This window comes from Micromesistius poutassou (assembly GCF_964030765.1).
Source record: "Micromesistius poutassou genome assembly, chromosome: 1".
Lineage (NCBI taxonomy): Eukaryota > Metazoa > Chordata > Actinopteri > Gadiformes > Gadidae > Micromesistius > Micromesistius poutassou.
Genome location: NC_140271.1, coordinates 5,158,875 through 5,174,187, shown reverse-complemented (window position 1 = coordinate 5,174,187; position 15,313 = coordinate 5,158,875). Strand labels below are relative to the sequence as shown.

Sequence of the window (15,313 nt, the reverse complement as noted above, 5' to 3'; positions counted from 1 at the left end):
GTGGGGTGGGGTGGGGGGTGGTGGGGGGGTGAGGGGGGGGGGGGGGGGAGAGAGGGTGGGGGGGCCACATGGGTGGGCTCACGGGACCCGGAGCGGTCAGTCCCATCGTAGTGGTCCCCATGGAAACCAAGAGACCCGGGATGGAATCCGGCTTACTGGAAACGCTCGTTTATTGAGGAGGATCAGGAATGGGGAGAAGGAGAAGGAGGAGGAGTAGGAGGAGGAGGTGGAGGAGGGGGAGAAGGAAGAGGAGGAGGAGGGAGGAGAGAGGGGAGGGAGGAGGAGGAGGAGGAGGAGGAGGAAGGGGAGGGAGGAGGAGGAGGAGGAGTTTCCAGATCCTTCTATGACTGGACGTTAGAGAAAGGCTGCTTAACATAAGGCTTGATTGAGTTCATGTCATACACACACGCAAGCACACACACACACACACACACACACACACACACACACACACACACACACACACACACACACACACACACACACACACACACACACATAAATGCTGCACACTGACTTCACATTTAATGATTAACAATAGTTAATATTTTAACGGGCAAAGGAACAAATAATTATATTAATGTTATGCCAAACACCAAAGACAATCAATAATTGACAAACATTTAAATAAAAGCAACATTTCTCTTCGTGAAGAAGCCTGAAGTATATTTAAGGTATTAAATATATTATTCACCATATTTATCTTCATTAAGTTATTTAAATGTAGACTCCACTACCGTTGACGCTGAAACGGAAGCAGAAGCTAAGAGGAAACCAACAGTGGATGAGATAAAAAAAGAGATAAAGATGAATGGATAAGTAAATACATTATTAGTCTTCTGAAGCGCTTCAAATGAAATTGTTCATCTTTTCATACGAGTTCCTCGACCCTACGAATGCAGGATCTTAAGATCTAATCAAATACAGGAACTCGATTTAAAGTTACTTTTCAACGTGAATGAAAGCGAATTATTGAACAAGAATCAAACAAATACGATATATCTTGTGAAATATTGTGCTTTACTGCCGCTTAGTGGTGACATGTGGAACCTCTCGAGTCACCGAAGACGTCAGGAGACCAACCACAGGACGCAGCCAATCACCTCACGAGAAATAGTCACGTGACGTCAGTCAACAACAAGCATGGCGGATCCGAGCAAGACTGACGGTTCTGATGGAATATTTAGTGAATTATTGAGGTACGAAGCTGTGATACATGTCCGAATTATTACCGGAAAGGATCCTTTCTCCAGAAGTGTAACTTTGATGCTTAGTTTGCATTTTTAGTTGAAAGTTAAAGTTCATTCACACAGTTGCTGTTTCACTTTCTGTTTCTCTAGTGAGCTACACACAGAACCAGTTTAGATATATGTTGTACATAATTATGTATAGGGTATGCATGTGGATGGTTGTTGTGTATAAAGTAACGTGAGTTCGCAGCACATGGTCGTGTGTTCCGGGATATTCGTATCCAGTCCCGGTTCTTCCGGGGCCCCAGGCGACACCCACACCCACACATCCACACCCCCCCCCCCCCCCCCCCCCTCCCACACACACACACACACACACACACACAGCTGCCCATATTTGTATTTGTAGTATTAATAACATACTATCTAAATAATGACGGATGGTTAATGCGACGACATCCTATTGGCCCCTGTGTTCTGAGGACAGTTTGCGCGTACGGTTATTGGTTATTGCATCTATGATCTATTAATAAATGCGTACTTGATGGCAAAATCACTTATCATTGCCCTTCAAGGTCAGTTCCTGTTTTTCACCGATAAAAGTTTACTAAACTGTGCTATGGTACGAAATTGATCCCAAGGGGGCAACATTTATTTTTAACGGCATCAAATGGAATGGTCCTAGGGTCTTTAACTTTTCGTTGTGATGTTCTGCCTGCAGCCCCTCGGAGCTGTTCGCCGCCCGGTCGCGCAGCCGCAAGCTGCCGGTGAGGGGCCAGAAGGAGTTCTACCCCAGCGGCTCGGCGCAGCAGAGACAGCGGCTCCAGAACAGTCTGGATGAACACTGGGCGCTGGTGTCTGAGGAGCGGGTGGAGAGGCTGTGAGTGACCTGAATAACGACGGCACAACACCGTCGGTTCTCTGGGGTCAAAGCGATGAAGGTGGTGTTTGAACACACATTATTAACCCTGATTTTATCCTTGAACCAACAGTGGGAACTTGGTGAGAGGCGTCTGGAACCAGAGTGACCAAATAGTGGAGCTGCAGTCGCCGGCGGTGAGCATTGTACCAGAAATAAGTCTGCCAATGTCCTCGCTGTAGGGGGGTGACGATACACTAAAGTCCTCGCTGTAGGGGGGTAACGATACACTAAAGTCCTCGCTGTAGGGGGGTGACGATACACTAAAGTCACGGCTCGGTACGTACCTCGGTTTTTAAGTCACGGTTCGGTACAAAGAAACAGTTTTCTTTTTGATTTGATTTGATTTAGATTTGATTTATCAAACAAATGCCTTACACAAATGAAAAGGCATCAAATACAATTGAGGACAAAAACACAATAAAGTCCAGGACTTATTTCCATTGTGGTCCTCGACACAAAACATCAGGACAAGACGAGACACTCAGACGAGACAGTCACTCACAGAGTGTGTGATCATCAATAAAAGAAATTATTATATTATTATATTATATATATTAAATCCAAAAAATCTACGCACCAAAATGAAACGTGCATCGAACCGTTAGACCGAAATATTTCGGTAGGAATACGCGTATGGTTCCACCCCTACCTCGTAGGCTGTGGCTATAACCCCACAGTGCGTCTTCATCAGCTGAGGGGTCGTTTGTCTCCAACAGGGGAAGTTCTGGCAGACGATGGGGTTCTCAGCCAATGGGAAGCAGTGTCTCCAGCCAGAAGAAGCTCTCTACCTGATGGAGTGTGTGAGTGTGGATTACACCAGTGTAATGGGTGTGTGTGTGTGTGTGTGTGTGTGTGTGTGTGTGTGTGTGTGTGTGTGTGTGTGTGTGTGTGTGTGTGTGTGTGTGTGTGTGTGTGTGTGTGTGTGTGTGTGTGTGTGTGTGTGTGAGGATTTCCAATTAGAACAAAATGATAGTGCGTGGGTGTAATTCAAAAAATCAAAGCCAAGATGTTTGTGTATTTTCATGTAATTTACTTATACACACATTGTGTAGGGGAACCTGCAGGTGTTCCACCGTGACCTCCCCCTCTCCCTCCAGGAGGGCTACCAGACCTTCCTGTCCTCCAACCAGCTGTCCCTCCAGCAGTACCAGGTCACACGCACACCGCACGCACACACGCGTACACACACACACACACACACACACACACACACACACACACACACACACACACACACACACGCGCGTACCCGTACCCGCATGCACACACACACACCGCACGCACACACACGCACGCGCATGTGGAAGACCAAAAGGGACACAACTATGCTCATTGTAGATGATTGGAATTTGCCGTTTAAGCTTTCATAACAGCGCATTTTATGTTGTAGAGCAGCATAAAGGATGGTGTAATTGACGGCTCTTCATTGGAACAAAACACTCTTTTAAAGTCGTCGGTATTGATTGATTGATGATTATTGATTGATTGATGATTATTGATTGATGGATGATTATTGATTGATGGATGATTATTGATTGATTGATGATTATTGATTGATTGATGATTATTGATTGATTGATGATTTGATCCCAGGTGTTCGGGCATCTGAAGAGGCTCGGCTACGTGGTGAACCGCTTCCACCCCAGGTGACCGGCGGGAGGAGGAGAGGGCTGTTAGGAAGGAGCAGGGTGGAGGAGGAGAGGGCTGTTAGGAAGGAGCAGGGTGGAGGAGGAGAAGGGAGGTGTTAGGAAGGAGCAGGGTGGAGGAGGAGAGGGCTGTTAGGAAGGAGCAGGGTGGAGGAGGAGAGGGCTGTTAGGAAGGAGCAGGGTGGAGGAGGAGAGGGCTGTTAGGAAGGAGCAGGGTGGAGGAGGAGAGGGCTGTTAGGAAGGAGCAGGGTGGAGGAGGAGAGGGAGGTGTTATGAAGAGCAGGGTGGAGGAGGAGAGGGCTGTTAGGAAGGAGCAGGGTGGAGGAGGAGAGGGCTGTTAGGAAGGAGCAGGGTGGAGGAGGAGAAGTGTTGTGAGGAGAGGAGAAATGTTGTACCAATGTTTGGTAGTTTGGTTCTAATGTTGTGTTCTGTAGCTCAGTTCTAACGTTATGTTTGGTAGTTTGGTTCTAACGTTGTGTTCTGTAGCTCAGTTCTGCACGACCGAGGAGCCGACCGAGGAGCCAATCAGCTGAAGAGGAAACGCAGCCCCAGCCCTGAGGCCACGCCCACTGAGGCATCGTCACCAAGGTGACCAGTCTGCGATTTGTCATCTGTCGCCTTTTTGCATCTTCTAATTTTAAATTTTGATCTGTTTTTTTTTTATCTCTTTATCTGTTCAATCGTCACTACCATAAACCGTCATTTCTGTGGTGACGCCCACATTCATGTGGGAATTAAAGCATTTTTGTATCACCAGTATGAACGATTGAATCTCTGTATTGTAAATGTAAGGGATAATGTATAGAACCCCCATCATTATCAGGAAATAAGCCCCGACAGGGCGAACCGGACAACGACGCGAAGCGGAGATGTCTTGCTTCGCCCTGAAGGGGCTTGTTCTAGATAATGACCGGCGAAGTTCCATACATTATCCCGCTTATTACGCGGCTACTTGCCAAAACGAAAAAATAACTTCACGTGGTGTGTCTTTTTACAATTCATTTGTTACCAGCATTAGTGTTGATCAGCAGAGAAATAGTCTGCCAAAGACGTTGACGTCGCTTAGCAACTGAGTACGCTGGGGTTGATAAGTTACCGGACTACTTGTGGAGTGATACGAAAGACGTGAATCACTCCACTTTCCTTGACACCATTATATGCTTAGCAACGGTCATCATCGAAAAATAATTGACCGCCTGAAGTCGGGAAGGCCCATGCAAGTGAACGGAGCGTTCCACAGCGTTGAGAAGAGCCGTGTAATAATCACAAATATTCAATACCTTGTTATATATGATTTTGTCAGACCCTCAGAGAAGCAGGAGGATTCGACCAATCCCAGCTCAGCACAAGACAAGGCCACTGATCGCAGCCCGCCCCCAGCAGCTCAGCAGCCAATCCCTGAGAGCCAATGCCCGCCTGCTGATAACGCCACAGGGAGAAGCTGGTGGAGCCCTGATGGCCCCGTCCCCCCGGAGCGGCAACAGGAAGGGGGCCCCTCCCCCGGTGGGTCCACCCCACCGCAGGGGAGGGACTTCCTGTCCGTCCAGTTCCCGAACCTGGGGGCCAGGGACCCCCCCAGGGCCCTGGCCCCCCCGGACCCCTCCCTGTTGCCGGGGGCGATGGCGGTGGGCGTGTGCAGTGTCTCCTCCTGGCGGTCGAGGCTCAACGCGCGGCCGGAGAGGCTGTCCGGCAGGGAGCAGAGGACGAGGGAGGAGGAGGAGAGAGCCAGGAGGAGCAGGGGGCCGGACAGGGAGGTGCAGGGCTGCAGGAGCTGGGGCGAGTACCAGAGGCTCATGGAGAGGAGGAGGAGGGAGGGGGGCGGGAGGAGGGGCAGGAGACCGGCCCACCTCTGGGAGAGAGACGTCACCCCCCTACACGACCCCACACAGGGCACCTCCACGGGTGAGGACACACACCCCCTCTCTCTCTCTCTCTCACTCACTCACTCACTCACTCTCTTTCTCTCACTCTCTCTCTCTCTCTCTCTTTCTTCTCTTCTCTCTCTCTTTCTTCTCTGCTCTCTCTCTCTCTTTCTTCTCTGCTCTCTCTCTTTCTTCTCTGCTCCCTCTCCTCTCTCTCTCTCTCTCTCTCTCTCCCCTGTCTCTCTCTCTCTCCTCTTTCTGCTCTTCTCTCTCTCTCACCCACTCACCCCTAGAGCAAGAGGCCTCTTTGAGTAAAAGCATCTAACAAGAAGCAAGTAAAAAAAAAAGCATCTAACAAGTTCAGTCCTCTGACGCTGTGTTGGTGTAGTTCCTGGGTTCACGTCTTACTCTTATCTTTAGCGATTCCTTTCTTTGTGGTTCATTTATTACTTGATCTCATTTATTCCAGCCGAGCTGCTGGAGAAGATCAGCGTGGTGAAGACGTCTCGCTGGGCAGATAAAGCGTGCAGGTACCACGACCGCCCCCAGGGGCCCCTAGGGACCTCTAGGGGCCTCCAGGGGCCTCTAGGGCCTCCATGGACGCCATACTCTCTCCTCTTACCCTCCCATCAAATTGGAATATATTTCCGTTTGTTTTGAAATTTACATATTTTAATGTCAATTTTTATACGTCGATTCTAAAAGTATTTTATGTGTCTTTTACAATGATAACGTTCTAAAGACAATATAAATAACTTTACGTTAAAAACCAAAAGGAAATCTCTCAAACATGTGCTGGGTTACCATGACGTCGTCACTACATCATCCTGTTGCCGTGACACCGTCCTGTTGCCGTGACGTCCTCAGTGTCCAGGCGGTAGGCACCTGGCAGATCAGCTTCAACGTCCACCAGCCAGCCGTCAACACCGAGTTCAGGAAGAGCAGCCCGGGAACGCCGTACTCCCGCATGTGTGTCTGCAGGTAAACCCACCTGGCTCCGCCCCCTCGCTGTCTGCAGGTAAACACACCTGGCTCCGCCCCCTCGCTGTCTGCAGGTGAACACACCTGGCTCCGCCCCCTCGCTGTCTGCAGGTAAACACACCTGGCTCCGCCCCCTCGGTGTCTGCAGGTAATGCTGCTGTTCGTTTGTACGTCCGCCCGTACGAGTCCTAAGGTGTAAATCTCCCAGCTTTCTTGCGGCATTTCATGGAGGAGCGCCCCCCTTTAGGTCGGTCCCACTCAGGATTCTGAGAGTAGAGCTCAGAGTTCAGTTCAGTGAGGCTGACCGCACGACTCCACAACAAAAATGTCTGCGCCCGTGAGATTTATTTTCTTTGTATTTGTACCACGTTGGTCATTTAAATGTAGATTTTAAATGCTCTTACACACTTGATTACATTGCTACTTTATTCTGGTCACCAATGTACGCATCGCACAGTGTTGCTGTGCATGCAATACAATGTAAAGTTGTGTTGTTTGTTTTTGAGCTGGTTTGCTAAAGAGGCTAATGGTGCTAACAATAACAACGACTAGCCAATGAGAAACGGGAACGCTAGAAGTGCTGCAAGCCAGGAAATGACGTCACGTTCTCGCTAGAACAGGTCGGACATACCGGTGTACCACACCACCAGAGAGCACCATGAACACCTGAGGGCTTGTTTCACTAGAACGATGTTTATGACATCGCCACGCTTCTCTAGTTTATTGTTAACTAATGGCTGGTGTGTGTGTGTGTGTCGGTGTGTGTGCTTCTGTTTGTCTGAGCATGTGCGTGAGTGCGGTAAAGGTCAAAGCAAAAAGATTCCACGTCCAAAATGACTAACTCAAAATGGTGTTTTCCTCTGTATAAATGAATACAAAATGGTTGATCAGGCGCCCTCCTGATCCACACACACGGTGTCTGGTGATGCAGAGGTAGTGGTACCCAGGTAGTGGCTTTGTAGTGTCGGGTTTCCTCACCATGAGTTATGAATGTTAATTAAATCAGACGTCTCTTCTGAATGCTGCAGGACAGGAGGTATTGTTGTGATTGTGTATGGTTGTGAAGAATACAATTAGGTATAGATTAGGTCATCGTAAAAGCGGTACAATACAATCAGAATACAAAAATACATAAATAAATAAATAAAAATACAATAATACAATCACGATGATGATCATGATCTCATCACGCAGAGAGCTGACAAACATTTCTTGAATGTTTGTTCACTTTTAAGCAGGTGTGTTTGTGTATGGGTGTGTGTGTGTGTGCGTTCATACATACACACCCTATATGCATCGCTTACATATGGAAGTCCAGTTCCTTGGTCATCTGTCATATTAAGTGCTCTGGATCCTTCTATCTACTATGCAGTCTTTTATCAGACACAGTTATCCCCAGTGAGCTAGATCAAATCCAGAGACAGGTCATTAAGGAGCAGGTAGGGGTTAGACAGTACAGAGACAGGTCATTAAGGAGCAGGTAGGGGTTAGACAGTACAGAGACAGGTCATTAAGGAGCAGGTAGGGGTTAGACAGTACAGAGACAGGTCGTTAAGGAGCAGGTAGGGGTTAGACAGTACAGAGACAGGTCATTAATGAGCAGGTAGGGGTGAGACAGTACAGAGACAGGTCATTAAGGAGCAGGTAGGGGTTAGACAGTACAGATACAGGTCATTAAGGAGCAGGTAGGGGTTAGACAGTACAGAGACAGATCATTAAGGAGCAGGTAGGGGTTAAACAGTACAGAGACAGGTCATTAAGGAGCAGGTAAGGGTTAGACAGTACAGATACAGGTCATTAAGGAGCAGGTAGGGGTTAGACAGCACAGAGACAGGTAATTTAAATGAAGTAGATTAATGAGCAGGTGGAGGAGGAGTCATCTTGCTCTGGGAGGGCTACGGTAGACTGAGGACTTTGGGCATTGAACCCAGATTCTTTGGACTATCCTGATTCTGATCCTGACCCTGGATCCCGTCTCTCTGTAGCTTCGACGGGCCGGTCCCGGGTCTGGGCGAGCTGCAGCACCTGTCCCAGCAGAGTGGTGACGTTCCCGTTACCATGGCGGTGGTGGACCACGGCGACATCTCCTTCTACACCTTCAAACACTTCCTGTTGCCCTGTGACCTGCCGCAGTAAGCCCCGCCCCCTTCGCTGACCCCCCCCCCCCCGGGAGGGTCTTCTCACTCTTGTTTCTGGACTCTTTGGAACCCGAACTCGCATCTTTTACATGTCGCCGTTGGGCCTGGATTCCCTTCTGCCGTGCCTTTGGGCCGGACGCCAAAAGCCATCCTGGGGTTGTCGGTGCAAGCTGCCCCTCCCACTCCCTGTCTGCGGAACGACGGCCGTCATCACAAAGCACTTCACAGAGCGCTGTTGGGGAGCCAGTGAGGCATGCCCACGTGTGTTTCCACCTGCATCCCTTTTCTTACAGGCTTTGTTTTCCCATTAAAGTGATCAAGTGTTCAAATATTCGTTCTGCGTGTGTGCAGTGTGTCCTGTGTCCATCTTCAGTCAATATTGTCTCGCCCAGAGTGGCACAGGCGTCGCGTTTCCTTCTCCCATTGACGGCGGCGCTCTCACCTGCCACACACCTACCCCCCCCACCCCCCCCACCCCCACGTCCACAGCCAGCGGTAAACACACTACGCTATGAAGAAGGACCACCTTATTGTGTGCCCATTGTATTCGTCCTGAGGGTCACTTCCAGCGCACAATGGATCTGATTGAAGGCGCGATATAAAGGACAGCTCTGCGTTCCCGCTGCGCCGCACTCGGAGCGATGTCAGGCGGGATTCGAACACTCGGCATGTGGGAGCAGCGGGCAGCTGTGGTGGTCTTCAGCCTGATGGGTACGTGGACGCGTTCTAGTCATCGGTTGATGAGGTTCTGGTGGGGGCTGGTGGGGGCTGGGGTTCAGGGTGAGGTAGTGAGTGGCAGTAGCTCAGGAGGTAGAGGAGGCCGTCCGGGAGGTTGCTGGTTCTGACTCTGGATCCTCCTAGACTTAACTGTTGATAAGTCGAGACACTTGCTCAGAGGGACCCCTTACTGCTCTCAACAAGCTGGCTACTCCCTCGCACGGTGGACACTGCCGTCGGTGAGTGAATGTGTGTGTGTGTGTGTGAACATGTTATTTATGTGTGTGAACAGGTAAGTGGATGTGTGTGGATGAATGGGTGATTGTGAGGCAGTAACTGTGAAGCAGTATGAGCGCCACAGGTTAGAAAAGCTCTTCATGCTGTAGCACTAAATAAATGCCATTCTTCTACCGTCCTGAGGACTGGTTTTGTTTTTCATGTGTCTTAACGCGCTGAATGACGACTGAATGACCCTTGACCTTGACCTGGACGCAGTATGTGTGTGGGGCGGCGGCATGGCGGAGGAGGAGGAGGACTGCTCATTCACCACGCTCTTCAAACACCTGAACCTCAACAACAAGACGGACTCGGGGGTGTTCATCCGGCCCGTGAGGAACTGGACCACCCCCACCGTGATCAAGGTCAACCTGGTGGTGTACGGCATCATCGAAGTGGTAGGAGTCGCCTGGCGTGTTCCGATTGGTCCCATTGTTCCCCAGTGCACCATTTAGGGGTGTCGCCATTTTGCTGTACCCGTAATTTATGAGTGCACAAATCTGGCCAGGTTCATTGACAACATTATTGAAATCTCTATTGATCAGCATTTATTACAGATGTGCCCAGGCAATTTTCAGCAACGTTTCCCCAGTGGAAATGTTACACATTGGGACATTAATCGTGTATCTAATATATATTAAAGGTCCCATGTCATGCCACCAGGTGTGAGTGTGATTAGCCGTTACAAGCCGTTTTGGAAATCAGCCCCTTAAGACATCACAGGTGGGCGTGTCCACCTAGATGTGTGAAGGATAGATGAGCAACGTTTGCTACAGTCCACTGGGCAGGCTGGTAGACTGATCTATCCAGCACACGTTATTGCTCCTTATGGTGTCATAAGGGGCAGATTTCCAAAACGGCTTGTAACGGCTAATCAGACCACACCTGGTGGCATGTCATGGGACCTTTAATAATAATGGTAACTTGGACTTTGTCCCCTGCAGAACGAGAAGGCCCAGACCGTCACTTACCAGACCTGGCAGACAACAGTAAGTAGCATCCTGACAATTGAAAAAACAAAACAAAGCCTATACATAGAAAAAGTGGAATAAAATACTAGAAATGAATGGAATTAATACAATAACAATAGAATGCAGAAATGGCCAAAACAATGCAGATTGTATATATTATTAAGGAAAAGAGCACGATTTGGAAAATATACAAAAAGAAATATATAAATATCTCCTTCCTTTCTGCTCCCTCTCTCCCTACGTTTGGAGCCAGTCAACCAGAACTTCTCCCAGTGCATTTTAAGGGGATTTTATAGGGACCGGATGGCTAAGGAATCTCTATCAAATTACACTCAAATAATAGTCTTTTAGGAAGTTTTAAAGGTTGGAACCAGATTCTGCGGACCTCAATGGAAGGTGCATCATTCAGGCTGATAGCCAAATAATGAATGTTATGCCGTGAGCCTGTTTGCATTGCTTTATACAGTCTATCGTTTGCAGTCAAAGATATTTCATTCATGATGTCACTGATTCAATGTTTCTCTGTGTAGTATTGGACGAATGAATTCCTCCGCTGGAACCCTAAACGTTTCTGTGGCATTAATTACATGGAGGTTCCCAGAGGGATGGTGTGGTCGCCAGATGTCGTCATCCAGGAAGAGTAGGCTCCATTTCACCTTGACTGCATCATACACCGTTAACCCTGACTGTAACACAGCATTCAACCTTTAACCGCTTGTCCGAGTGTCACATACTGTAGTGGTGCTGTAACACACTTAAAACCTTCCTACTATTTAACAATGATAAACCATGTTTAACATTGTTAAATAGTAGTAGGATAGTCCATTGACCTTTAATGAAAAGTTATCATTTGATTTAAGGAAGCTGTAAATTATAATGAATGACGGCAGGCTGTTTATGAGCTGTTTATGGTTTAATATTATTGCTTCATATATCGTGTTTCCAGCCAATGTGTGTGTCAATAAAATAAATAAGGTCCCAGCAAGCAATTCATACATCTTAATTACAGCACCACCTACAGACACCAACATGTACTTAACATGTACTTAACATGTTACCATAATGGCGCGTTCACACCAAAAGCCACGGGGCGGCGCGACTCCATACAAAGTCAAAGTATAGACGTGTTCCAGGCGCCTGGCTCCTGGAACGCGTCTATACGTTAACTTTGTATGGAGTCACGCCGCCCTGTGGCTTTTGGTGTGAACGCGGCTTAATAGTGGTAACTGTGAGATACTTATTCTGTGATTCTTCTCAAGCGTTCTCCCTTATTATGAGTTAAGGGACTTTCGCCTTGAAGTCCTTCGATAGACGTAGGGCTAGGGGTTAGGTTGTATAATGTGGTCTGTGAGGCTGTGTGAGCCGGGAGATGTGACTAAGGACTGGTGCTCTGGTCCTCCCCAGTACCTCGGATACCGGAGCTACCCTCTACTCGTCCAAACTCACCCTGTCAGCCGATGGGTCTGCCTTCGGTATGGTTAAGCAGGCGTTGAAGGCCATCTGCCAGATGAACCTGTACCGTTTCCCCGTGGACGTCCAGCGCTGCAACCTCACATTCAGCTCCTTCCCCGGCTTCGGTAACCGCCGGCGATACCGTGTCCGAGAGGAGGCAACACGTTACACATGCATACACGCGGTTGGATACAAGATTTAAAAAAAAAACAGACTTTGTTAGCCGTGTGAGACCGTCGGGATCTCTGAGGTTCTCTGGTTCTCTCGGCGCATCAATCAGGCTTCAATCCCGCTGTAGGCCTTTTCCAAACACGAAATCCTGGGACCAATCAGAGCTAGGGGGAGTATGATAGGAACAATCAGCACTCGAGGGAGTTATGATAGGACCAATCAGAGCTCGGGGAGGTATGATAAGACCAATCAGGTCTAGGTGGAGTTTCAGTTAATGACGAACAAGAAGTGTTGCAGTCTGCAGTACTAAAAAAAGAAAGTATAGAAATACGCACCGAAGTCTCTTTGTTTTTTGTTTTTTGAAAACTTAAGGCCACACCCATATGTGGAAATCCCTTTGTACCCAGCCGAGGCCAGACTGATATTTATTACAAAACTCAAACATGAATATCTGGACTGTCTGTCGAGGCTACCGTGGCATTGTTTTGATGAAAATGCACTTTATTTTGACACGCTATGCAAAAATGCATGGTAAGCCCTCCCCCAAATCATCCTAACCCAATAATAACCATGAGCCTTGTCTATATTAGTAGGCACATATCCATATTAACCAATAAGCTTCTTCAAGTTGTGACCGATGCTGCTGATTAAAAGCAATCCAAACGAAACAAACCACTAAACATTTAGCCAGGAAAGGTGTCCAAATTGTAATTTATATATATTTATAATACAATATAATATAATATGTTCTGATTTACTTTGAATTGTGTTAGGGTCGATTTAAATTTGACTTTGAAATGTCCCTGTCAGGAACTGCAGTCTCCCAATTGGACAACGGCGAGTCTCTGACCTCGCTGTCTGAGGCTTACATGTCCACCAATGGGGAGTGGGAGATGGCCAGCATCTCCATCCACACCTGGTTTGAAATGCATGAAGGAAACAAGATGCACAAACTCATCTACCAGGTAACACAACGCTCTTCCTACACAACACAGACTCACCTACCAGGTAACACAACGCTCTTCCTACACAACACAGACTCACCTACCAGGTAACACAACGCTCTTGCTACACAACACAGACTAACACAACAGGTAACACAACACTCTTCCTACACAACACAGACTCACCTACCAGGTCAACACTTCCTTTGTTGGACTGAATGTGCTGTCTGCTTCCTTTAAGAACAACGTTGGACTGAATGTGTGGTCTTCACTGTATGGATAAAGTTGGAGCGAATGCGTTTGCAGATCACGCTGAAGCGGCGGCCCATGCTGTACATCATAAACTGCATCCTGCCCCTCTTCTACTTCCTGGTGCTGGACATGGGGACGTTCTTCATCAGCGAGGCTCGGGGGGACAAGCTCTCGCTGAAGGTCACCCTGCTGCTGTCTATCTCCGTGCTGCTGCTCATCCTCCAGGACATCCTGCCCTCCACCTCCGACCAGCTGCCCCTGATAGGTCAGAGAGGGCGGGTTCCAGGGGGGGGAGAGAGGGCGGGGTCAGGAGGGGAGAGAGAGGGCGGGGTCAGGGGGGTCAGAGAGGGCGGGGTCAGGGGTGAGAGAGGGCGGGGTCAGGGTGATAGGTGGGCCTCGTGGCCAAGCTATATTGTAGCCTGGTTATCCTAGAGTCCCCTGGTGAGAGACTTTGTGCGTCTGTGCATTTTTGTGTGTGTGTGTGTGTGTGTGTCTGTGCGTTTGTGTGTGTGTGTGTGCATTTGTGTGTGTCTGTCTGTCTGTGCGTGTGTGTGTGTGCGTGTGTGTGTTTCTGTGCGTGCGTCTGTCTGTCTGTCTGTCTGTCTGTCTGTCTGTCTGTGCATGCGTGCGTGCATGCGTGCGTGCGTGCGTGTGTGTTTCCAGCTCAGTACTCCATCGTGATCTTCAGCCTGATGACTCTCAGTCTGATGGAGGCCATGTTGGTCAGCTTCCTGATCGACCTGGACAGCCGCCCCGCCAAGCCTGAACCCGCCCCATCCTGTGTCGCCACGGAGACCAACATGGAAGCCCCCCAATCAGGTGAATCAGTGTGACCCAAGGTGGATAGCCACGCCCACAATTGCCTGGCTAAAAACACCCACGGCGCACATTAGTGGCACTCTGATATTTGTTTGGTGATTTTGGTGAATTTCTGCTACAGTTGGGTGTGTGTGTGTGTACATAGAGAATGTTTCACCTCCTCATCCTTTCTCCTCCTCTCCTCTCCTCCTCTCCTCTCCTCTCCTCTCCTCTCCTCTCCTCTCCTCTCCTCCTCTCTGTCCCTCCTCTCCTTCCCCAGAGCCCAGCGAAGAGAAACCAGAGGAGGAGAAGGGGGAGAAGGAGGGGCATCAGGACCTCTTCCTGCTGAAGCTTATCCTGAAGGAAGTGAAGAGTGGGCGACAGGAAGTGCCCTCGGAGGTCCCTCCGGGGGACAGGAAGTTGGGTTTCTACAGCCGGCTGGCCATGAAGATCGACATCACCTTCTTCTGGGTCTACTTGATCTTCAACGTTCTGTTTCTCATCTACACCTACATCGTGTGGACGTTGTGATGTTGTGCAAGTTTCACGTGACCATGTATTCGATATACTTATTTATTTATTCCATCACTGCCAGCACGTTATTACTCATACATATAGATATGCAACTATACTATACGGCAATTCACCATGACGTCACACTATGTTCTTCCGGGTGGCAAAAGCCGATGCATTCTCCGTTGGCACCACTAGTAAACAAACCCTTCCACGATCGAGAAAAACAGAGTAAATGGCTTGAATTAATGATTTTCTTCTTGCGGGGTGCTACGGGACGTCTCATTAATATATATATATATATATAATATATTATATTATATTAATATAGTTTTCGTCATCGTTTCAACTTCAGATCAACAACAATCTTTTGTTGACTGTGTGACATAGTCTTTATTGTTATTTATTTATTATTATTTATTATTAGGGACCGAGCCAAACATGGCAAGGTCCCTATTGAAACCCTCATGATTATTCTTC

The 15,313-nt window shown here is 48.4% G+C and overlaps 2 protein-coding genes across 3 annotated transcripts; both read left to right on the top strand.

Annotated features, from left to right (window-relative positions):
* Nucleotides 1-1,132: 1,132 nt before the first annotated feature.
* tsen54 (TSEN54 tRNA splicing endonuclease subunit) lies at nucleotides 1,133-9,072 on the top strand. 2 transcript variants are annotated; one of them, XM_084484554.1, is made up of 11 exons: nucleotides 1,133-1,199; nucleotides 1,912-2,070; nucleotides 2,183-2,246; nucleotides 2,829-2,912; nucleotides 3,165-3,263; nucleotides 3,706-3,758; nucleotides 4,245-4,346; nucleotides 5,062-5,660; nucleotides 6,090-6,150; nucleotides 6,488-6,601; nucleotides 8,587-9,072. In XM_084484554.1, the coding sequence occupies exons 1-11, from the start codon at nucleotides 1,144-1,146 to the stop codon at nucleotides 8,735-8,737; spliced, it is 1,542 nt and encodes a 513-aa protein (XP_084340680.1). In that variant the 5' UTR covers nucleotides 1,133-1,143; the 3' UTR covers nucleotides 8,738-9,072. The 2 variants fall into 2 exon arrangements, with proteins under 2 accessions (XP_084340680.1, XP_084340681.1); XM_084484555.1 differs by having other exon boundaries at nucleotides 6,397-8,729.
* A 335-nt stretch (nucleotides 9,073-9,407) lies between these two features.
* On the top strand, nucleotides 9,408-15,078 carry LOC311382056 (5-hydroxytryptamine receptor 3A; the record flags this gene model as incomplete). The annotated part of the gene is made up of 10 exons (XM_084488497.1): nucleotides 9,408-9,450; nucleotides 9,952-10,130; nucleotides 10,677-10,721; nucleotides 11,234-11,343; nucleotides 12,108-12,280; nucleotides 13,137-13,377; nucleotides 13,451-13,463; nucleotides 13,577-13,787; nucleotides 14,186-14,341; nucleotides 14,601-15,078. The coding sequence occupies 10 exons, from the start codon at nucleotides 9,408-9,410 to the stop codon at nucleotides 14,849-14,851; spliced, it is 1,422 nt and encodes a 473-aa protein (XP_084344623.1). The 3' UTR covers nucleotides 14,852-15,078.
* Nucleotides 15,079-15,313: the final 235 nt, after the last annotated feature.

Bases quoted from the DNA above. Each gene is read 5' to 3' on its own strand.
- tsen54 (XM_084484554.1), top strand. From the start codon at position 1,144: ATGGCGGATCCGAGCAAGACTGACGGTTCTGATGGAATATTTAGTGAA. The intron at 2,071-2,182 runs GTGAGTGACCTG...TTGAACCAACAG, and splicing joins GAGGAGCGGGTGGAGAGGCT to TGGGAACTTGGTGAGAGGCG. The intron at 3,759-4,244 runs GTGACCGGCGGG...TGTGTTCTGTAG, and splicing joins GTGAACCGCTTCCACCCCAG to CTCAGTTCTGCACGACCGAG.